Genomic DNA, 24,810 nt, shown 5'->3' on the forward strand with positions numbered 1-24,810 from the left:
TAAATAGCATTAGACATCCAAACTTTCTGCATTATTTCATATGAAACTCCACAATCCCTTTGAATAAATGCAATTTGACCTTATTTCATAGTTTGCTGCTGTTTCCCTTTGCAGTGCTGCTTGCTCACCTCTTGTTCTTTGTTTAAAATAAACCTGGTACTTCTACATTCATGTTTTTAAATATTGGTGAGTCCCATTCTTTTGAAAACTCTGCACATACAAGAGAGCATACTTTTCAATCCCAAATAATCCATGTGACTGTTGAGGCCGCTTATCAGAGACATAAGTTAAAAACCGTCATATTGAGTTGTCAAAAGATTCAGATGTGAGCAACAGCTAACATGTTGGTTGTCACTATTTCATTTATCTGGTGATAAATGAAAGATACATGCCAATCAGCAGCACACAGTGGAACCTGATTGGGCGGGATTCTCCGTCCTCCCAGCCAAGTGTTTCTCAGCGGCGAGAGGCAGCGTGCCATTCACTGGCGATGGGATTCTCTGACCACTGTAAATAGGAATTCCCATTGAAGCCACCCCATGCCGCCAGGAAACCCACAGGCAGGGGTGCGCTGCCGGCGAGATTCCCACTGCCAACGAAACTGCAATTATTTCCTGCATCATCCCATGCATTGACTTATAAGGTTAGTAAGACATTCATTTCTGAGGTGAAAAATAATGATAATCTTTATTAGTGTCACAAGCAGGCTTACATTAATACGGCAATGAAGTTACTGTGAAAATCCCCTAGTCGCCACACTCAGGCGCCTGTTCGGGTACACTGAGGGAGAATTCAAAATGTCCAATTCACCTAACAAGCACGCCTTTCGGGTCTTGTGGGAGGAAACCGGAGCACCCGGAGGAAATCCACACAGACACGAAGAACGTGCAGACTCTTCACAGACAGTGACCCAAGTTGAGCAGAAAATGGGGGTCAATTTATACAATGAGTATAGGCCTAAATATGATTTTTGGTGCAATAAATGGAATCATCTTGTACGCTAAGTCGAATTATATGTCTTGAATTGTGGTACTTAAGTTGTAAAGTACAAAAATAAATAACAGTAAGAATTAGCATTTTTATGGAGATTTTCACATTCTAAATACGCCCTAAAAGAATTTAAAACCAGTGAATTTCTTTCAAAATCTATTCATTGCTATTTTGTCACCAAATGCAGATGTTAATTTGCATATCACAAAATTCCACAATTGTAAATGAGATAATTGACGAGTTAATCAGGGCAAGGTCACACTGATTACAAAATAGTATGCAAAGCTAATGTTATATCCCTTAAATGGGGGTTAAATTGGCTAGTTCCTGAAAATGGGTGGAGGGGCTGTGATTCGTGATTAAACTTCAGCCATTGACTGAAATGCAGAGAGAACACCAACTTCGTACCACCAGACATTCTAACTATTTCTGCTCATAGTCAGCATTAACTGTGCTATACATCAATTACATGCATCAGTAGAGGGCCCAAAAATCATAATTCAGGGGCCAACTCTGCTTAAATGCAGCTTGTACCTCTTAAAGTGAAAGTGCATTTGCAAGAGAGCAGGTGGTGGGAATTGTGCAGGAAGTGAATCTGTTGTGGAAAACAATGCCACAAGAAGTTCAATGACATCAGACAAGTGGTCAAGGTAAGTAGATACACCTTGGATATCTTATTGCTCTTTCCTAGCAGCTGCACTACTAACCTCAGGAGCTGCTCAATTGCCTAATTCCCATCACTCACCTACCAACAAACTCTGTCAATTGCAACTCACACCTAGCATTCATATACTGCACCTTACCGTCACACACTTCGCAGTGCTGCAAGCCGAACACGGACATCCCACAGCATTGTGTTCCATGGTTCCCCCGATGAAGAAGACACAGACAGAATATGAATGTATTCAACCAGCACGATGATTTATTGTCCAACATGTGGGAATATAATTAATAGATCTACGTACAAACAAAGTTACTCAAGTTCCTCGGGAGCTACAGTGCGAGTGACCTACTCCCCCCAACTAGTACTACCACCAACTGCCCCCTGTCCCGTCAGTCATGTGATGCCTCTCTGGTACCATCCACTGGCAGGAGGTCATACCCGTGATTACATAGATTGATACATGATTTTATATATTTGTACAGTTGTATCTAAATATGCATGCATGTACCCATATCAACCACATACAGCAGCGCAAGAACACCAACAAGAGAGTGATGATGAGGACACAGTACCATTATTTAATTTCACACTCCCAGTCACCAGCTCTGATTCTGACACTGCGCGTATCATAGAGGATACATTAGAGGTCAGATCTGCACGTGGTAAGACACAGTGCAAGTGTGCTGCAGCCAGAGAAGGGAACAAGGACAACAAAGGTGTCAGCTTTGCCAGAGGGTAAGGTCAGTTGTGATTTCCATTGCATAGGACTCAGACGAGTACTCAGGTTGATGGGAAAGCCTATAGAAAAATGGTAAGGGGTATGTACTGTGTGATACTTGGTGCAGTGGCAAGCCTGCATTCACTGTCAAGATGCATTAACAAATTGAGAACCAATTTGGCACAGGGCTTTGTGCAAAAGTGTCATAATGTCAATTGCAGCACAAGCAGCAACCACCCAACATCTGTGTACTGCAGTGGGGACTCAGATTGTTGTCTTACAATGTCACCATGATGCTATCATGACTGTGGATTATGATATTCAAAATGCGTGCAGTGTATAACAGCAATCCAACAATTGGCCCTCAGATAAGTAATAAGTAAAGTAGGGTGGCAATGGCTGTGTGGAGCATGAGTGAACCTGCTGTCCACACTCAGGCTGACAATATTCATCCTTCCACACCTGCTACTCCACCAGTGTCCCTGCTGCTGTCTGTCAGCCAGTCAACTCAGACGCCTGCCACCAATGCTGAGGTGAAGCAGTCCGCAGGGCTGTTTATAGTAGTCCCCCAAGACTGTTTACAGTCTCTTCCACTGAAAGTCAGCAATCTTTTACCATCTGGGTCGGAACCTTGTCGGAACATGAGGACAGATGGGGGCACACAGAATTGGCATTGTGATTGCTAGTGTTATGGGCCAGGGTTTAGAGAACCCCAAAGTGTATCATGGAGTTCACCTGACCCACAACTTTTAATAGATTGGGGAATGGGGAGCATACGGCCCACTCTACAGGTGTGGTACAGCAGAAATAGAAAAGTATTTTTTAAAGCAATACAATGTTTATTCTATGAACTCAAGTTAACCTTTTTAAAACATACAGTGAACAGCTTAGCAACCATTAATTCAAATACAACTCCCAAAGACTACAATACTAATAAACCTTTAACACCTTTCCTTTTTGACATCCATATGACTTAAAACACCTTTTACCAGAAGCACATCAGGTTAAAGTCACTAATGTTATCAGTTTTAAATCACAGGATCAATTTGCAGTCTTTAGATTACAGAGAGAGATTCATACACCTTCTGGCTGTGACTGCAGCTATCCAGCTCTGAAAACGAAACTAAAACACACCCTGCAGCCTGCTCAAAAACAAAGGTAAAAATCTGACAGACAGCCCATCTCCACACACTCTCTGACATCACTGCAGTAGTAAACACCCATTTCTTAAAGGTACTCTCACTACAGATATTTATATACACACCCATTTATAAACACCCATTTCTTAAAGGTACTCTCACTACAGATATTTATATACACACCCATTTATAAACACCCATTTCTTAAAGCTACTCTCACATGACACTAGTAGCACATCCAGACTAGTTCTTCTTGGACAAACTATTCAGAAATGCACCGTCATGGTTTTGGTTTTCTTTTCCCTACCTTTTTCTCCTTTTCCTTCTCACTGCAGAGCTCCTCCTAACAGTAAAGGAATTAAGGGTATGATGAGCAGGCGGGTAAGTGGAGCTGAGTCCACAAAAATATCAGCCATGATCTTATTGAATGGCGGAGCAGGCTCGAGGGGCCAGATGGCCTACTCCTGCTGCTAGTTCATATTTTCTTATGGATTGTACAGGCAGCAGAAGCATTGTTTCAGCACAGCAGAGGAAGGGGTGATAATATGTCATGTGATAGCTTGGCTTTCATTGGATGCTTGCTAAGCCCATGTCCAGGGATTGCACACCGTGAACTCTTGTGGCCAGAGGATAACCCTTGTCACCAGTAAACACCCTTTGGTTTGCCATCTTTGCATAGAGAGCCTCCTTCAAGCAACTGTGAGTTGTTGCAAAATCTCAGCTTCAGCCTGGAAGGAGTCAAGACACTCCTAAATTTATGTAAAATTTACTTACCACTACTACCTTCACAGCCATTGATAACATAGTCCTTTCCCTGCTCTATGATTGCAGTTGTGCCTGCTGCAGGTGGCAGAACTCTTGTGGCGTGGCCTCTGGATATTCTACCAATCATGCTGTATTTCAAGGGGAATGTCTGTTAGTGCATCCATGTCTGGGAGAAATTGGTCTGTGCAGAAGCTATTAAGTCACAAAATGTATTTCAGATCTGACCAGACCACTCCATGTAGATATTTTACAACTTGAAACAGTTAGAAAATGCACTAAACGCTGTGGGAAATATAGCAACAGCCAGAAGAAATCAACCAACAACTAATGTATAAATGGTTTATGACTCCTTTGGGTTGTACTTGTGGATTGGGGGTACAGGGTAGTGATTCTTCTCACTGATTCACATATCTTTAGCTATACAAGTATATGAAAGAGTATTGACTGGGGTGAAGAGCTCTGAAATGGTGCCACTGGCATCAACTCCGTGTTGACCACTGAAAATGAAGAAAAATGAAATGAAAAACGCTTATTGTCACAAGTAGGCTTCAAATTAAGTTACTGTGAAAAGCCCCCAGTCGCCACTCTGCATACTTGTAGTAGATGTTAGCTTTGCGCACACTGTGATGGGCAAACCAGCTTGGAGTAAAGAAGATAATGATGAAGATCTGTTCAAAAGTATTGACTGCAATATACCTCAACAGAAAGGTACAAATAAGCTCTGTAGCAAGTTTAAATGGATACCTGATGAGGATTAAAGAATTTGGTAGGAAGGGACTGTATCTTTTTTGCAGTTGGAACCGAGACCGTAGCTCATAACTGTTAAGTGATACTGGTTATGTGCTTGTTCTGTGTTTGATTGTTTGTTTGTTGTTTTGATTGGTCACAACGTCTTTGTGGTATATTGTAAAATTATTTTTATACTGGGATTTGGAGTACAAGTAAACACCTTTGCATGAAGGTGTCATTGTGTGCTTTGCCAGTATCAATATAGATACAATTTTTAGCCCACCCTTGGATCTACATTATCCTCACCCAAGCCTGGGTTGTGACACACAGTAACATTAAATTAAACCACTTAAAACTATACTTTATTTCTAATGTTCCCTCAAAAACTATACTTATTTCTCATGTTCCCTCTAAATTCCTCAAAACTACCTCTGTTTTCATAACACTGATCAGCAATCTTGTTATACATATAATTTATTGGAAAATAGTGCTAATCAAGTGTTATTAAAGTTTATTTTGTAACAACGGCATTCTTACCTGTTTCTATAACTCAAAAATCTGCCAGACTTTTGTTTGTCCAGAGGTTGGACATCATATCGTAATGTAAGCTTTAAAATAAAATTCCATTCATCTCCGAAAGAAATGATGAGGGAAAAAGGAAGGCTTATGGCAGATACAGAGGGCTCAAACAGTGGAAGCCTTAGAGGAGTATAGAAAGTACGGAGGGGAGGGAGGGTGGCGGTACTGGAAGAAATTAGGAGAGTGAAAAGGGCGCATGAAAAAACACTGGGAGGCAAAATAAAGAAAAATCTCAAATTGTTTATTAACATATAAAGGGCAAGCGGGTAACCAAGGAAAGAGTAGGACCCATTAGGTACCAAAATGGCAATATGTGTGTGGAGCCGGATAACATGCATTTTTTTGCATCTGTGTTCACTATGGAGAAGTACAATGTATAGAAATCAGGGATAGGAACTGTGATATAATTGAACAAATTAACATTGGGAGGGGTCGCTCCAGCAGGCTTAAAAGTGGATAAATCCCCAGCCCCAGGTGTGACGTATCCGAGGCTGCTGTGGACAACGAGGGAGCAGATTCCAGGGGCTCCGACGCTAATTCTCAAATTATCTGGCCACAGGAGAAGTTCCAGAGCATCGGAGGACACCTAATGTGGTAGCATTATTCAAGAAGGGAAGTAAGGATAAACCAGGTAATTACAGGCCAGGGAGCCTAACATCAGTGGTAGGGAAATTATTTGAAAAGATTCTGAGTGTTAGAAATAGTCACCACTTGGAGAGGCAAGGATTATTCAAGAATAACCAGCATGGCTTTGTCAGGGAGAGATCATATCTAACAAATTTGATTGAATTTTTCGAGGCGATGACTAGATGTAATTGATGTAATCTACATGGACTTCAGTAAGGTTTTTGACAAGACCCCACATGGGACACTGGTCAAGAAGATAAGAACCGATGGGACCCAGAGCGATTTGGCAAATTGGATCCAAAATTGGCTTCGTTGCAGGAGGCAGAAGGTTGCTTTTGTGACTGGAAGCCTATGTCCAGTGGTGAATCACAGGGATCATTGCTGGGTCTTTTGCTGTTCGTAGTGTATGTTAAAGATCTAGTTGTGAAAGTAGAAAGTATGATCAGTAAGTTTGCAGATGACAGAAAAAATGGTGGTCTGGTAAATAGCGAGGAGGAAAGCCCTAGCTTTCAGGACGATATATACGGACTGGTCTGATGGGCAGATTAGTGGCAAATGGAATTTATCATAGAATTTACAGTGCAGAAGGAGGCTATTCGGCCCATCGAGTCTGCACTTGCTCTTGGAAAGAGCACACTAACCAAGGTCAACACCTCCACCCTATCCCCATAACCCAGTAACCCCACCCAACACTAAGGGCAATTTTGGACACTAAGGGCAATTGATCATGGCTAATCCATCTAACCTGCACATCTTTGGTCTGTGGGAGGAAACCGGAGCACCCGGAGGAAACCCACGCACACACGGGGAGGATGTGCAGACTCCGCACAGACAGTGACCCAAGCCGGAATCGAACCTGGGATCCTGGAGCTGTGAAGCAATTGTGCTATCCACAACGCTACCGTGCTGCGTTGTGGACTTAGCCCTAAATAGTGTGAGATTATCCATTTTGGGAGGACATTCAATACAAGGGAATACATAATGAACGGTACGGCGCTAAGAAGTACAGAGGACCCTGAGGTGCATGTCCATAGATCTCTGAAGGCAGCAGGACAGGTAGATAAGATAGTTAAGGCATATGAAATACTGGTCTTTATTAGCCAAGCATAGAATATCAGAGCAGGGAGGTTTATGATGGAGCTGTATAAAAGACTTAGCAGGACACAGCTTGAGTACTGTGTGCAGTTTTGGTTGCCACACTATATTAAGGATATGACTACACTAGATAAGGTGCAGAGGAGTTTCACCAGGATGTTGCCTGGGCTGGAGCTTTTCAGCTAAGAATGTAGGCTGGGGGTGTTTTCCGTAAAGCAGAAAAGGCTGAGGGGAGGAACTTGATCAAGGCATTCAAAATTATGAGGGACATAGATAGGAAAGATAGGTAAGAACCCTTGGTAGAGGGGTCAATAACCAGGAGACATAGCTTTAATGCAAGGGATAGGAGATTTAGAGGGAGTTTGAGGAAAAACCTTTTCACCTAGAAGGTGGTGGGAATCTGGAGTTCACTGCTTGTAAGAGTGATGGAGCAGGGACCCTCGACATTTAAGAAGCATTCAGATGAGCATTTGAAATGCCATAGCATGCAACTACGGACCAAGGACTAGAAATGGAATTAGAATAGAGAGGTGCTTGATGCCCCGCGCAGACACAATAGCCCTCTTCTTGTGCTGTAAAACTCTGTGACTATACCTTATCTAAATTTGAGACTCCTGTTGCATATAAAATATGTGAAAGATAAATGAATGAGGCAGAGATTAAAATTATCTAGTTCTAGTTTGACTTTTCTCATTTCGTCCTTTCTCAAACTCTCCTAACATTATTTCTGTCTGTGATTTAGAGTCTTTAGATATCTGATTTTAATAATTAATCATATTACTATGTAACCACAGACTCAACTACAAGATGCCTTTCATGAAACAAACAAAATTAGGGCTAGGCTTTAATACAGCGGGTATACCACATAATGCAGATACCCTGAAAGTCAACCCCTTAGAGAGGAAATGGCATAGATTTTGTCTTCACCATCTTATGAAGTACACAGGCTACCCACATGGTATAGCACCCACCTGATCCATCTCCCATAATGATTCTGCTCTTAACTACCTTTGCATGTTTTGTTGTGTGAAAAGTATTATCAATATATGTTACTGTTATGATGAAATACAAACTATTCAAAGAATAAGAGGCTAAGAGATCGTTCTTCTCATGTTCTTTTTTTGAACAAACTACAGATTTGTGTGTCGTGTTATGCTTAGTTTTTCATTTCATTATTACATTCTAGATCATTAATGTTCTCATATTTGTAAAATATTTTTAATTTTGAAGAATTTTGGCACTTTTAAAAAGTATTTTCTACTTTATTGCATAAATTAAGAAGCATTGAACGTATGCATTTTCCAAATTCTGCGTGATCATTAGTTAAAAATATGTGCATAGAGTATTAGAAATATTGCAAAGAACTTTGTGTGGTCCAGTAGTTAAGTGCATCCCACTCTTCTCATTTCCCAAGAATTTGGAACATGAGATAACTTTCAGAAATTGGCAGTAGCATTAGAAGTTTTGATGGGAATAGTCATACAACACTTTAGTATTGATTTTTATTTTGAACAGGACTAGAAGAACCATTGTTTTGAACAAAGGGCAATTAGTTCACAGGATTTCTCAATTTAACTCACTGTGCGTGAAATCGCTTTCAGTTAGATTTGTGTAATTTTCATTCACAAATTAGCGTTGAGAAATTTTCATATTGATTTATATTCAGTGAGTTCATCGTGATCATGTTTAAAGAAATAAAGATGTGTGCTTATCAAACACTTTTCAAAACCTCAAGAAAGCACCGTAAAGCTAATTAAGTATTTTACTTGAATTTTAGTTTCAGTTGTAATGTCGAAAACATAGATTTGGAGAATGAGATGTACAATGAAGGTTGCATCTGTAATAATCTATTCATTCTGGTAGTTAAGAATCTGATTCTTTTTTGGGGTTCAATTCCTCCTCACATATAAAATTGAATCTGAAATCCTTATTATTTGATATACTAATGGACTGGCTAAATGGATGGAGGGGAGGGGATAGAATTGTGGTATTGTCATTGGACTAATCATTCAGAGACCCAGAGTCGTGCTCTGGAGACCCAGGTTCAAATCCCACCACTGCAGATGGTGAAATTTGAAATCAATAAAAAAATCTAGAATTAAAAGTCTAATGATGACCATGAAATCATTGCCGATTGTCTTAAAAACCCATCTGGTTCACTAATGTCCTTTAGGGAAGGAAATCTGACACCCTTACATTGTCTGGCCTACATATGACTCCAGTCCCACAGCAATGTTGTTGACTCTTAACTGCCCCTCAAGGCCAATTAAGGATGGGCAAGACATGCTGGCCCAGCCTGCGACACTTGCGTTCCATGAACAAATAAAATATAATGGCACAAGGGAATTTATGCATAGCAGATATAGTGAATCAGACATTTACTGGTACTCAAGGATATTGTAAGGATCCTTCCTGTTTGTTCCCTTATTTCTCCCCTTTATTTTGCAGTTATTATTTTTGATCCATGAATGATTAATGGACATGTGTCTTTAGAGGGTGGGGGCAAGTTAAAGTGGGGAGTTAGGAATAAGTTAATGGTTAACCAGTTATATTTGATGCCTAGTTCATATTAGTTCCTGATATAAATAACTAATTGTGTTTAAACTTACAAACCGGGTGACTGTAATTATTGGGCAACCAAGGGCCAAAGTCATTGGGTATTTTTACAAAAATTATTGACTCATTCATTTGTGTTGTGACTCCGGGGCAAGTGGGGCTGGAATTGCACAACGAGTCCAGATATCAGAGATTGAATATTAACTACTTTGATGCACATTGAACCTTAACATATACTCACCCAATGACACTGCTATATTTTAATAATGGGAAAACCAGTGGAGGCAACAACTGGAGGTTAAAAGATACTAAGTCTTCAATAAGGATCTAGCTTCAGAAATGTTTTAAAATTAATTTATGGCATGTGGGCGCCACTGGCTAGGCCAGCATTTAGTGCCCATCACTAGTTGCGCTTGAGATGGTGGTGGTGTTCGGAAAACAATGGTAGTTTTAAACAAAGGTATAGTTTTAAGTGGGTTCAATTTTATGATTCTGTGGAAGGAAGGATAGAACCTATTGTTAGAATCATGCTGGACAAAGGTGTTTGTATGTGTGGGGGTTGGTTCAATTCAAATTGTGTTTTGTTGTGCTGAGAGAGGGTTGTGACGTGAAGAGTAAATACAGACTGACAAAAGTAGCAGTTGTTGCTTCGCAACTGGGGGTCTTTTAAGGTAGAAAGACTTGAATTTAGTTTTTAGCTGAATTTGTTTGCAGTTGGAGACAGGACACCGGGGAGTGAATATCTCTCCACTCTGCCAGGGAAAGGAAGTTGGACAGGACAAGGCAGCTCCAAAGAGGCAAACTTCCCAACGAACCAGATGCAGCCCAGATAACTAGGGAATTGGGACAGAAAGAATGTCTTAACAAGACTGCAGTTAAGAGAACAGAGAACAAGGTGCTGTTCAGAAGAGAATTCAAGGGAAAGCAGACAAGATTTTATGAGAGAAAGAGACAGTTGCAGTAGCCACATGAATTTACTTCAGAAGTAAATGTAAAGTTTGATGATATTTCCATAGAGTCTGAGAATCAATAGTTAAAGCAATTGTGAACAGTTGGTACAACAATCAAGACAAATAAATCATTAAGGGGGAGTTGAAAATCCCGGATGCTGGATTTTTTTGTTAAAAGTAGAATGGACCTTTTATTTGAAAGAGTCATTTGGAAAACCTGGACTAGGATTTGGAATGCAAATTGCTGATGGAAGCATGGTTGTGAAAGAAGATTTCAAGGCAGGTTTTTGTCAGTGGCATTTGGAAATTAATGTGACAATCATTTGGAAAGATTTTGACGAGAAATCCACAGACATAAACTTGGGATCATGGCAAAATGTGTGTTTTGACCACAGCCAGTCTGTGTTTAAGGGACTTTGTGTTACTGAGACCATTGTAGCTTAAGATGTTCTTTCTAATCTGTATTAATCTTAAAACCTGTGTATGTTTGTTAAGATGAGAAGGGAGTTAAGTAGTATTGTATAATAATGCTGAATAAATGTTTGTTTCTTGTTAAAACTAATTAGCGATTCTGTGACTCTGTTTCCACGCTTTCTGAACAAAAAGGAAAAGCTAGTCTTTTGAGCAAGAGTTCCATTCTGGAATCTTCCCATTCAGTTATAACATTAACTAGTATCATAACAGTGGTGAGCTGCCTTTTAGAACCACTGGGTGCACCTACAGTGTTGTTAGGGAGTGAATTCTAGGATTTTGACCTAGCAACAGTGAAGGCCTAGGTCAATATTGGGTGGTCCATCTAGTTTCATTCCTTTTTATTTTTGTTGTAATAGTTAGATACAACTGAGTGGCTTGTTAGGCCTTTCCGAGGGAATTTAAGAATCAATCACAGTGCTGTGGGTCTGGAGTCACACGTTGGGCAGGCAAGGCAGAATTCCTTCCCAAGTGAACAAGATGGGTTTTTACGACAATCAACAATGGTTTCATCATTAGACTTTTAATTCCAGGTGTTTTATTGAATTAAAATTCCACTATCTGCAGTTTCTGGAATACTAGTCCAGCAACAATGCCCCCCCCCCCTCCCAAGGAATGCTAATATTTCCTCAAAACAACCCCTTCAATTGAATTGTTGTGGAATTGAAGTAATCATGACCTTTAAAAATAATGGAACGAGTTGCTGGTGAGTTCATACCTTGGAACATTGTTCACAGTTATGAATCATTCAAATATATTCAGAAAGTATAGTTATGGTACAGGAATCATTTTTCCCACTATACTAGTCTAGTATAGAACAGAACAGAAAGACCTTTGAAGCATACAGCATGAAATCACTTTGGTAATTGTTATGTCCCTTTGAACTCTTTGTTTTAGGTCATGGTGCCACTCATGTTAGTTCCTCGCCAAGTACCGAGAGTTTGCCTGCTGCAAAGGATAATACAGCATCACCTCCGTATTCTACTGCTAAAAAGGATTCATTCTTTAGTACAATCTCCCGTTCACGATCACACAGCAAAACTATGGGCAGCAGAAAAGACATGGTGAGTCCCTTCAGCAATCACCCATGTTAAAAGGTGGATTTTTCAGATTGGGCCGAATTGCATTCGAGTTAAGTGAATGTCAAGTGAAAGGCAAGGTCATGGAACCATGTACTTTTTATGTCCATTTTCATATTGTTTAGATATAAAAATGTTGTTTGCTCAATTTCGGGTATAGTGACACAGCTTTCTCTCAGGCATCTACTGGCACAGCACTGGATTATGTAATTATGCTGGGTATAATGTTAGCCGTCACTGTACATTATTTCTGATTGAACACCTGAGATCCGAAACTGTAATATAAACACATGCAAGATTAAACCCTTCCATCCAAATCATTTTGACATGGCCAGGAAAGATCTTTTTTTTTTCATGTGAGTTGAAACATTTCCACCCAGCAGTAATTGAAATTCTGGTTGTTAAATTTGACAGATAAAATCCTTAATTTTTTTTCAAATCACTTGATGACAAAATTGGATTGGTCTTTGGATCCACAAGGTGTCAGTCTCTACTTTCTCATTAAAGAAATTTCTTCTGCATATTTATTGTTTAAATTTTCACTTCTAAAATGTAACAATAATAAAAAAGAGATTCTTAGTAAACGTAGCTTGGAATAGCAGATTGAGACACTCTGAAAGAAAATGAAAAGGAAACTAATAAAAGTACTAAAAGTACTGTACTGGAACAGCTTGGCTAGGGGTCCAGTGAATTCTGGAACACAAGTCTTCAGTATTATTGCTGGAATGGGGTCAGGGTCCATAGCCTTTGCAGTATCCAGTGTCTTCAGTCATTTCTTGATATCACATGGAGTGATAAAAAGAAAAGTAATAAAAGTATCTGAAAAATAAAGAGAAAATGGGACTATCTAAACAGTGCTTGTTGCTCAAAAGGATTGTAAGAGTTGAAGGAGATGCTTGATAAGCATGTGAGAAAGAAAGGAATAGAGGGTGATGCTGATAGAATTTGATGGGGGAAGATGACTGAAGGTCAAGTGCGGTGTAAACAACACCATGGACTGATTTGACAAAAGTGAACTGTTTCTGTGCCCTTTATCCTATGTAAATAGTGATTATTTTTTAATTCTGCTGTGCAATCTTTCAGCCCAAGACTGAATGTTGTGCAAGTCTTCTGCATATGGACACGACTACTTCAGTATTTAATGAGTTGCAAATGGTGCTGTAAATTGTGCAATCATTAGCGAACATTCTACTTCTCACCTTATGATGGAGGGAAGGTCATTGATGAAGCAGCTGAAGAAGATTGGCCCTAAGATACAACCCTGAGGAATTCACGCAGCGATGTCCTGGGACTGAGGTGATTGACCTTCAACCACAACCATCTTCTTTTGTGCCAGACGTGACTGCAACCAGTGGAGAGTTTTCCCCCTGAGTTCCATTGACTCCAGTTTTGCTAGGGTTCCTTGGTGCTACACTCGGTCAAATTCTGTCTTGATGTCAAATCAGCCACTGTCATCTCGCCTCTTGAGCTCAGCTCCTTTCTTCATGTTTGGACCAAGACTGTATTCAGTTCAAGAGCTGAGTGGCCCTGGTGAAACCCAATCGTGGCCTCAGAAAGCAGGTTATTGCTGAGTAAATATTGCTTGATAGTATCTTCAACACCTTGCATCTCTCTGTTTATGATTGCTAGCAAACTGATGCAGTTCGGGGGGGAGGGTTGGATATGTCTTGCTTTTTGTGGCTAGGGCAATCCTGAACAATTTTCCACACTGTTGAGTAGATGGTAAGATGGTAGTATTGTAGCTGTACTGGAACAGCTTGGCTAGGGGTCCAGTGAATTCTGGAACACAAGTCTTCACTATTATTGCTGGAATGGGGTCAGGGCCCATAGCCTTTGCAGTATCCAGTGTCTTCAGTCATTTCCTGATATCACATGGAGTGAATTAAATTGGCTAAGGGCTGACATTTCTGATGCTGGAGACCTGGGAGGAAGCCCAGATGGATCATCCACTTGGCCCTTCTGGCTGAAGATTGTTGCAAATGCTTCAGCTTTTGATGGTGTCCCCCATCATTGCGAATGTGTATATTTCTGGAATCGCCTCCTCTTGTTGTTTAAATATGTACCACCATTCATGACTGGACATGGCAGGACATCAGAGCTTAGATATGAACCATTGGTTGTGGGATCACTTGGCTCTATCTGTAGCATACTACTTTTGCTGCTTAGCATGCAAGTAATCCTGTGTTGAAGCTTCACCTCATTTTTAGGTATGCCTGGTGCAGATGCATCAATCCTTGATAGATCATGGCACGCACTTCTGCACTATTCATTGAACCAGTGTTGATCCCCCTTCTTGATGGTAATGGTAGCATGGAGCTTATGCTGGGTCACGAAGTTACAGATTGTGGTTGAATGCAATTCAACCACTGCTCATGACCCACAGCATCATATGGATGCCCAGTTTTGAGTTGCGAGATCTGTTCAAAATCTATCCCATTTAACATGGTGGTACTATCACACAGCACAATGGAGGGTATCCTCAATATGAAGATGGGACTTCATCTCCACAAGGACAGTGCAGTGGTCACTCCTACCAATACTGTCATGGCCAGATGTATCTGCAACAGGTGGATTGGTGAGGATGAGTTCAAGGAGGTTTTCCCTCTTGTTGATTTCCTCACCACCTGCCAAAGAGCCAATCTAACAGCTATGTTGTTTCAGATTCAGCTAGTTTAGACAGATGTGGAGCAACTGTTGCTCTTTTTAACCTTAGTCTATTTGCTCTGTTTACGTCACCTTTGCTCATGAGTCGCCAGGTATCTTTATGATACCGCCACGTGGTTCAAGTTCAGGTTATGATTAATAATACAGCACACCGCTTAGTAAGGATTAAAACAACGGTCATTTATTATATACAACAAGCAATATTAATACCCTAATACTACTTTCTATATAATAAACCTATCACTACTGGCCAATACTTAACTTAGGAAGAGCCCACCAGGTCAGGGAAACGAATGGCTTGTCCAATCAAATCTGGCCCGCGGGATTCAAAAGGCTGCTACAGGTCGGTGGCTAGATGTCTCTACCGGATAGCGATCGCTGGGTTCAAACTTACACTTGCCGGTGGCTGGTCTTGCGAAGGTCTCGAGCAGGCGAAGATGAGAGAGAGAGCGATCTGAACTTGGACCTTCACTTTTATAGGGCCCAGGGACTTCCCGCCTCCCGGGGCGGCCCTTGACCCTGAGTCCCAAGTGATTGGATTCTGTCCCCAATCTCTGGGGTCGATGTGTCCAATGGTGAGGCGATTCCTCGATCGGGGGTTGGTCGCTCACCTGTCTTTGTTTCGGCCACTGCAGGCGCCGACAGGTCTGGCCCGGTATTCAATTGCTAATATGTTGCAATTGTTCCCGGGGATTGCCGATTTAACTGTGGATGTCTGAATAGATTGGCTGCAAACAGTCCTGAATGCAACTGTGAATACCTGGGTTGATGGGCTATTGATAGCCCTGTGTATCGATCTGGGCTACCTTCCCAGAGCCGAATATGCAAAACTGTCTGCAGCTGCCTACTTGTGTCTTCTTGGCTGCTTTTCCCAGCAGTCTTTCGGGTTAGCCGTTTTAAACTGGGTTTTGGCCAGATTAATCGGAACGCAGCCATTTTACATGGCTACATACCCGCCTTGTGATCCTAACGCGAAGCGTGAAGGAGCACATAAATTTTGTCCTCTTCGTTTCCCGACTGGGGGGGCACCTCCCACATGGCCGCTACTCTGACCCGAGCTATGCACAAAAATTTACCTAACCAATTCTTCAGGGCGCTATGTCAGGCAGGGGCATGTGTCTGGAAAAAAATAAACTGGGAACCTCTAAGTTTACCTAAACAATTCTTCAAACTTACAGTCTTATCTCTCTATACAATGACAATTACAACATTTACTATATTCTTTCCTGGCTTGGCAGTCAAGCTCAGGATCATACATTTCCACACATTCTCTTTTTTTATTTACAGGAAAAAACAAACTGCCAGTGCATGTTTTATTATTCATATGTCGCGGGGGTCTGGGGTCTGGTTGTAGCCGAATATCGGGGATTGGATCCGATAGACCGGGGTTCGAGCGCGGTACGCTCTCCTTTTCCACTTGCGGAGGCACATGGTCTGTACTGCACAACTGAGTATAGCCAATGCCAACAGTGCCTCAATGATGTATGATAGAGAGTACCAAGTTATGAACTTGGCACACCAGGATAATGCAGCGTGGTTGGTAACTGGACCCTCGGTACTACGGGGCAGTGAAGCGTTAACGGCAGGGGGGTTTGGAGTAATGGGGTCCGCGTTCCCGCGCCGCCAAATGTCCACAAAGATGTTGAGCACGATGAAAGGAGTCCTCATGGCTGTCTTCTTTCTTTCCTTTTCCTGTTTTTGCTGGTTTTCTCCGGACTTGGAGCTTCTGGAGTTCTGTAAGACAAGCGTAGTGTGTGTAAATACTTCGGTTTAATATCTGGTGTGTTAGTGTGTCTGTCCTTCTTGGGGCCTAATTAAACCCTTATAATTGGTCACAGTATGTGACTCTCCCCCCATTTTTTTTTTTCAAAACAAATGTTTGGACACGGCACACTTCCCAATGGTGGACCAGTGCTGAGTTTATCATCCAAATGTTCCAGGATGTAAATAGCATGTGGCAGCAACCCAAAGGTTGCCTAAATAAAATAAAACTGTTTTTGAAAGAAAAGGTCGAATGAGGTACGTGTGGGTCGCGACGGGTACGATTTGGGTGGAGTCCCCGGGTAGGACGGCTACCAATACCGTATCTCCCCGACCCGAGCGTTTTTGACCAACGGGGGGGGGTCCCCAGGCAGGGCGGGTCTCACGCCGTTTCTCCACTGCCTGAGCGACCAAAGAACGGACAAAAATGTAATCATCATGGTGGGGTTACTGTTCTGATTCTACCATCAAATCAGAAGAGAAGCTACGATCAGGCGTCTGGTCTGGTGACCAGGTATCAGCTGAAAAGCTAGTTCCTCTGAATGGGCGTCTGGTCTCGGTGGGCGTCTGAGGCAAGTCCTCAGAGGTATCGGCCGAATGGGCGTGTGGCCGCGGTGGGGGTCGGTGGGAAAAGTTAAAAAGTTCAGGTGAATGGGTGTGGGGCGGTGAGAAAATTCTCCTGTAGGACGAACAACATTTAACAAACAGACAGACAACATAAAACATTTAACAAACAGACAGACAACGTAAAACATTCTGCAGGTTCCATCAGAAAGGACAACACTTTTCACCAAGTGTCTCCTTTAAATCATCATGTGGACACCTCAATTCTCGTTCGCATTCTCTAACACAATGTCCCAATTTTCCGCAATTGTAGCACTCTTGCGGCTTGGCTGGGGGGCTGTTCTTTCCCTCGTTTACCCAGGCGGGGTTGTGAAGAGTGGTTCTTACTGCCTGCACATCTGCGGCGACTTGGTTTTCCTCAGGGGTTCTAGCTGCTGATTTACCGTGAGCCGCTTGTTCCCAAACGCGGGACAATCTCTTGACCACCCACTTCTCATTATAAGCCTCCTCCGAGGGGTCATAATTGCTACAGGCGTTCTGTCCTGCTTCCGTGGCATGGGAGATAAGGGTGCGGGTCCACTTGGCCATATTGTCTGGGGACAAATGGGCACGATCTACGTTGCCGAAAACGGCTTCAAAATGAATCCACAAGCGTCCTGCGAACGCTGTGGGGTGTTCAGACTTTTTCTGTCTGCATTTATTCAGACCGTCTACGGGGTCGCCCCGGTTGTACCCGATCGCATCCAGGATTGCGGTATGCATTTCTGCAAGGGTGCCTCCTCCTACATTCTGTGGGTCGGGAAGGGCTGCTGCGACCGATGGGTCTAAGCTGAGGACCGTGAGCTTTACCTGCTCTTTCTCATCCAGGCCGTACATGGGCGCCTGGTGTTTGACGGTGGCAAAGAAATGGTGTGGGTCTGAAGCGGGGAGGAACGGTGTGATTTTGGCACACGCGTCCCGTAATTGGGTCACTGTGAGGGGGGTGGAATATAAGACCTCCGCCTCGTCTGCTGTGGCGGTGCGGTGGGTTGTTACAGGGTTCATAGGAGCCTGTATTATCTGTTGTGTGGGGGGTGGGGGTGCTTTCCTCCTTTGGGGTTTTCCCTGCGCACATGCTCCCTGAACATATCTCTGCGCTGTCTCTTGCAATTCTTCCCAATCAGGGCCGTCTTCCTGTTCTAAACTTTCCCCAAAGGTTTCTTGAAATCCCTTTTGGACAGAAAGCAGTGCTTTCAAGTCTGCAACCTGCTTTCGGCACTTTGCATGGTCTAAAGTACTCTGCCTTTGTTCCGTTGTTATGGCGTGGAGCGCTCTCAAGGCTGCCTTGAGATCACTGCATTGTTTCTGGAGCTTCTCTAACTGGTTTTCTGTTTCTTTCTTTACCAGGACTGCACGCTGCAGGTCCTGATGAGCCTTCTCATATTGTGACTGGAAACTACTCAAGTGCGCCAGACAAGATTGGTGACCCCGTTTGGCGTCAGCCACCTCTTCGTCTTTTGCTGCTAATTTCCCTTTAAATTCCAGGTTCTCTTTCTCAATTTCGCATATATCGGTTTTACTTATCCGATGTGTGCCTTCTATTTCCTGACGACCTCCTCTGTGCCTCGCTATTGTGCCAGACAGGACACAATTGCCATCGGCTTGCGCGCTTTTGCTAAACTCTTTCTGTGAATCTCACTCAGGTTCTCCCACCAAGTATGCCCTATACTTCCAGGACCTGAGTCGTCGTTATTGCAGAAATCCTTCCACACGGGCCATCCTTTGCCCTGCAGAATTTTGCGGATTTCCACATCCCAAACGGGACACTGTCCCGCTCCTACGCTGCTCACTGGTGCGACAGCAAAATCTTCGGGGTTCATAAGGCGCTGCATCGCTTGCATTGCCTGCATGGCTCTCTCTTATCTGCTCGTTACGTTCGAATTTGGAACAGGGGGCTAAGGTGGTGTGGTAGATGCGGGTACGGCTTGCGCTAATTTCCGAAATACCAACTGCCGACAGTTTTGACGCAACAAAAAAGCTATCAGTTTTGCCTTATAACCCTGTTAGTTACGCATGCATATACACACTTCCGAATTGTGAATTATTAACCAGAACCGCTTGAACACTTGTGGGTTTTTTTTTTTGTTTCCGATTGGATTCTAATTCAAAATGTTGGGGTTCTCCCGGAGTGGTTTTCCACTTCTAAGTCGGGTCCCGGCGGAGTCGCCAATTATGTTGCTCTTTTTAACCTTGGTCTATTTGCTCTGTTTACGTCACCTTTGCTCATGAGTCGCCAGGTATCTTTATGATACCGCCACGTGGTTCAAGTTCAGGTTATGCTTAATAACACAGCACACCGCTTAGTAAGGATTAAAACAACGGTCATTTATTATATACAACAAGCAATATTAATACCCTAATACTACTTTCTATATAATAAACCTATCACTACTGGCCAATACTTAACTTAGGAAGAGCCCACCAGGTCAGGGAAACGAATGGCTTGTCCAATCAAATCTGGCCCGCGGGATTCAAAAGGCTGCTACAGGTCGGTGGCTAGATGTCTCTACCGGATAGCGATCGCTGGGTTCAAACTTACACTTGCCGGTGGCTGGTCTTGCGAAGGTCTCGAGCAGGCGAAGATGAGAGAGAGAGCGACCTGAACTTGGACCTTCACTTTTATAGGCCCCAGGGGCTTCCCGCCTCCCGGGGCAGCCCTTGACCCTGAGTCCCAAGTGATTGGATTCTGTCCCCAGTCTCTGGGGTCGATGTGTCCAATGGTGAGGCGATTCCTCAATCGGGGGGTGGTCGCTCACCTGTCTTTGTTTCGGCCACTGCAGGCGCCGACAGGTCTGGCCCGGTATTCAATTGCTAATATGTTGCAATTGTTCCCGGGGATAGCCCATTTAACTGTGGATGTCTGAGTTGGTTAGGTGTAAACAGTCCTGAATGAAACTGCGGATACCTGGGTTGAAGGGCTGTTGATAGCCCTGTGTAGCGATCTGGGCTACGTTCCCAGAGCCGAATATGCAAAACTGTCTGCAGCTGCCTGCTTGTGTCTTCTTAGCTGCTTTTCCCAGCAGTCTTTTGGGTTAGCCGTTTTAAACTGGGTTTTGGCCAGATTAATCGGAACGCAGCCATTTTACATGGCTACACAACTGAGCTACTCTTGGTGTTGGACATAACAGTCCTCCACCTAGAGTATTTCTGGTGCTAATGGAGGAAAGCTGATTCAGCAGGGGGGGGGGGGGGGGGGGGGTAGCCAACAAGAGGGTTTCCTTGCCCATGTTTGATGTGATGCCATGAGACTTCATGGGGTCCAGAGTTGATGTTAAGGACCCACAGGGAAACTCCCTCCTGATTGTATACGACTGTTCCACATCTTCTGGTGGCTCTGACCTGCCAGTAGGGCAGTATATACCCAATAACAGCAGCTAAAAGCTAATTACTACAGATGCTGAAATCTGAAACAGAAAATACTGGACAGTCATCTCAGCAAATCTGACAGCATCTGTGGAGAGAGAATGGAGCTAACTCTTCGAGTCTGAATGGCTCGTATTCAAAGCTTGGGATATACCCAAGAACGATGATGGTGGCGTCTGGAGCATTATCCGTAAAGTATCATTCCGTGAGTGTGACTATGTCAGTCTGTTGCTTGACTAGTCTGTGGGAAAGCTCCCTCACAGATAGCAAGGAGAACCTTGTAGAGTTAACAGGCCATTGTCGATCCAGATATCTAGGGCGATGCTCACGTGGCCGGTCCGGTTTCACTCGTGTGTAAGAACAAAATTGAACACTTGCAATTTGCCCTATACATGTGACTTAAAATGATGAGTTTTTTCATAAATTTGGATGTGAATTGATTTTGTATATTGATATTGTTGCTAAATAGTGGGAAATAAAAGCAAATATTTCTAGATGAGTTTTAATTGTTTGTTATTATACTCTAATTTGAATCTTCATTCCTGTTTATTCTTACACTAATTTATAAACCTATCCTTCAATGTATTTTTCTTCTTAACTTTACCATGAAGAAAGTTAGTTCTTTCTGTCCCTTTGTTGATATTTTCTTGTCAAATAGCTTCTTAGCCCATAGAACTGTTAACTATTTAATATAAAAGCAGAAAATGCTAAAAACAATACTTGACGATTCAGGTTGTGGAAATATGGGACTGCACTGTTAAGTTAAACTATTATTTAATTTCCTTTCTCAGGTTACCACTGAAATAAAAAGGTGGGAATTTATTGAAACATTTTCACATCTAACTGAGGTGTGAATAGTAATGTGATTAACCTACTGAACAGCATTCTCATTATGTCAAAGTAAATAGTCACAATAGTGATCCTATAAATTCACATCTGTTTAAAAACACTTAATTAGGCTGTTTTAACGTTTGGTCACTCCTGTTGTAATTTATGCATCGCAATTGTGGTGGATTTCTTCTAAAATCTACAGATGTTTACAACACTGATGGTGACTGCTGCTATGTCTGCCTCAATTTGTTGCTCGAGCAATGTAAAACAATCATGAAATCCAAATGGCTCTGTTTCTGTCAGGGGAAACGAAAGGAGTCCACACTGAGTTGTAGAGAAAACAAAACTTATTTTATTTAACACTTTAATTATTAATTACAGCTTCCATTGTTCCCTACTGGGTCTCCTCTAGTTGGTGCCTGAATGGCCGACTCTATATTTACAAAAGCACGTGAACTGTGTTAAGTGTTCCCTTCTTGGGGGAGCTCGTATTCTGCAAACTCCACGGGGTAGTGGATCATCCCCATGAGACTCATGCGGGTAAAAACACTGTTTTGATATAAATAGCTTGAGTTTAATCTCTATTCTCCTGATGTATTTATTTTGATACAGTTTGAATGTTAATTTTGCTAACTCAACACACCCTGGTCCGAGGACTGCATATTTTATAATTAAAGTATTTCTTATAAATTTAGGGCTAAATTATTGGATAACTAGAGGAAAGGAAATTAGAAATTTTCAAAACCATGGGTTGTCTATAACTTAGACATCGTTCATCCTCTCCATCCAAAAGAAGATTCTATCAACCTCAAGGAAACTGAAAAATACAGAACCTACTCAATATTTTTCCCCAGTCAATAATCAGTATTTTCTGTTCATTTGCAGCTGGAAAGTAATTAATCCCAATTTTACGGTTCAACTTTAATTAACTTTAGACTCATCATGTAGCTTATTACTTGATACTGATTGGTACTTTCTAAGTTAATTCAAGTGAATGCTTGTAAATTGACAGATTTCTTCAATGTTATTAGATTATAGTTACTTTATTTAATACAAAGGCAAAATACTACAGATGTTGGAAATCGCAAATGTAAACAGAAAATTCTGCAAATACTCAGCAAGACCAGGCAGCATCTGAGTTTCCATTTCAGGCTGGTGACCTTTCATCAGAACAGAAAAAAGCTACAGGCGTCACAGTTTTAAGCAAGTACAGGTGCAAAGAAAGCAGAGGGGAGGAAAGTTAATTAAGAAAGTTCTGTGATAGGATGGGAGATAGGAGTGATTAAATGAACAGAAGACGTATTACCATCAGTTGCCGCCTGAAAACATGGGAGCAGTGGATACTGTCTGGAAATGTTAAGCTTGGGGTTCAGTCCAAAAGGTTGTAAAATGTCTAATGGAAAGATAATTCCCCAAGCTTCTGTTGAGCTTTGTGAAAACAGTATAGAAGGTCATAGATTCATAGAATTTATACTGCAAGAGACTATTTGTTAGACGTTTACTGCTCTTGTATAAAGAGTCAAAGGTTCTGCTCCTTTTCACAAATATCTTTATTTCACTTTAACAAACTCTGCACAAAACTCTATCACCTGACACAAAGGCCACCTGAAGCCCCTTTACATGTCAGTGTCAATTATTGGATACTTAACATAAATGAGACAACTAATTGGAATGTCTCTTAACCCATTACTTAACAGTCTCCCCTTCCTTGGAGAAAAAAAATAATTAGGTGAAAATAAAATTACAAGAAACTCAAAACACGCATGCAATTTCCCCCCTTTTTTTTTTCATTTTTGGAAGAAGAAAAAAGGTTTCAGTGAACTAGCCCCTCTTTTTGTAAAACAGTCTGACAATTGATAGCTACTGTCGACCCATTTAATATTTGCTATTTCCCCTCTGTCCAACATCTACTTCAAACTTGCAATGTCTATCCTTAACCTTTTTTCATTGACACTTTTTGTAGAGTACATTTTCCCACAGGGATTTATTGTCAGTGTGGCATTCAATAGATATATTACCCAAATCCCAAAATTTCTGTCAATATCTGAGATATATAAAAGGCCATATCCACCGCCTCTAAAAGGCTTAACCTTTCAGCAGCCAAAGTGTTTTTGACCACTCTCCTTATTTTCTTTGTTTCCCACACAAGAGAGCAACATTTACCATTGTTCCCCAAAAGGAAAATTCTAAAACCTCCTGCGCTTGAAACCCCATCACATAAATTTGCATAGGACGCATCGCTATAAACTATGAGTTTCTAGTGCCTAAGGTCACCTAAAACCAGGAACCTCAAAACACACTCCTGTATTTTTAGTTTGACCAATGCTTTATTTGCTCTTATTATGTCTTCCACTTTGGAATCATTCATTTTTGTACTCAACTCTAAGACATCAAAACTCACGTCCAGTCTAGTCTGTCTACCTAAGCAATTCAGTTACCCAATTGAACTTCGCAGCTGCTCTTTTTCCATCTTTGAAACCATTGCAACTTTTTGTGAAACCCGGCCACGACTAATTACTATTGGGCTGATGCTTTCCAAATAAGATTGCTGACGTAAAGTTGCCCCGAACTTAGTCTGTCCGATTTTCAGTCCAATATATTTAAATGCACTGTAAGCCTGACTTCCAACTATGAACTCTTTCCTCAAACCAGAGATTACAATAGCTTCAAAATCACTAGTCCCACCCCACAAAACATCATCGACATGCATCATAAAGATACCAGAAAGATTTCCTTTATAGTGCCATTAAAACATTCCCGGATCTGCCTTCAACTGGCAACAGCCTAACTTTAGCAAAACTGACCTCACTGAAAAATACCATACTCTAGACACATCATTTAATCCATATACACATTTGTTTAACTTCCAGAGTACCCCTTCTCTGTTAGCTGCCTCTTGAGGAGGACGGAGAAAAATGTCTCTCTGGAACTGATGCCCCTACAAAATGGCAGCTTTTATATCTATAGAATTTCATTCCCATGCCTTTGTAGCTAATAGAGCTAAGAAGATCTTTAAAATAACCTTTCCTACCGTAGGTGAATCTACCCTTAAATCCTGATCTTCTAGGTTTTCGTCAATTTCCCTTGCCACAAGCCTGGCCTTTGCCTTATAAGTTCCATCCGGAAGAACCTTTTCCGTGCAAATCCATCTGTGGAACAGAGCCCTTTGTCCCCTATCCGGTACTTCCGTGTGTACCCCAAATTCACTCCAACTATGCAGTTCTTG

At 41.9% G+C, this 24,810-nt stretch overlaps 1 protein-coding gene across 1 annotated transcript in view; it reads left to right on the top strand.

Moving 5' to 3' along the window:
- tbc1d5 (TBC1 domain family, member 5) overlaps positions 1-24,810 on the top strand; it is a 783,418-nt gene that overhangs the window by 659,408 nt on the left and 99,200 nt on the right. Inside the window, exon 21 of the mRNA XM_072508754.1 lies at positions 12,181-12,347. Coding sequence (XP_072364855.1) covers positions 12,181-12,347 — 167 coding nt within the window. The remainder of the gene's footprint in view (positions 1-12,180; positions 12,348-24,810) is intronic.

Source organism: Scyliorhinus torazame, chromosome 6 (genome assembly GCF_047496885.1).
Source record: "Scyliorhinus torazame isolate Kashiwa2021f chromosome 6, sScyTor2.1, whole genome shotgun sequence".
NCBI lineage: Eukaryota > Metazoa > Chordata > Chondrichthyes > Carcharhiniformes > Scyliorhinidae > Scyliorhinus > Scyliorhinus torazame.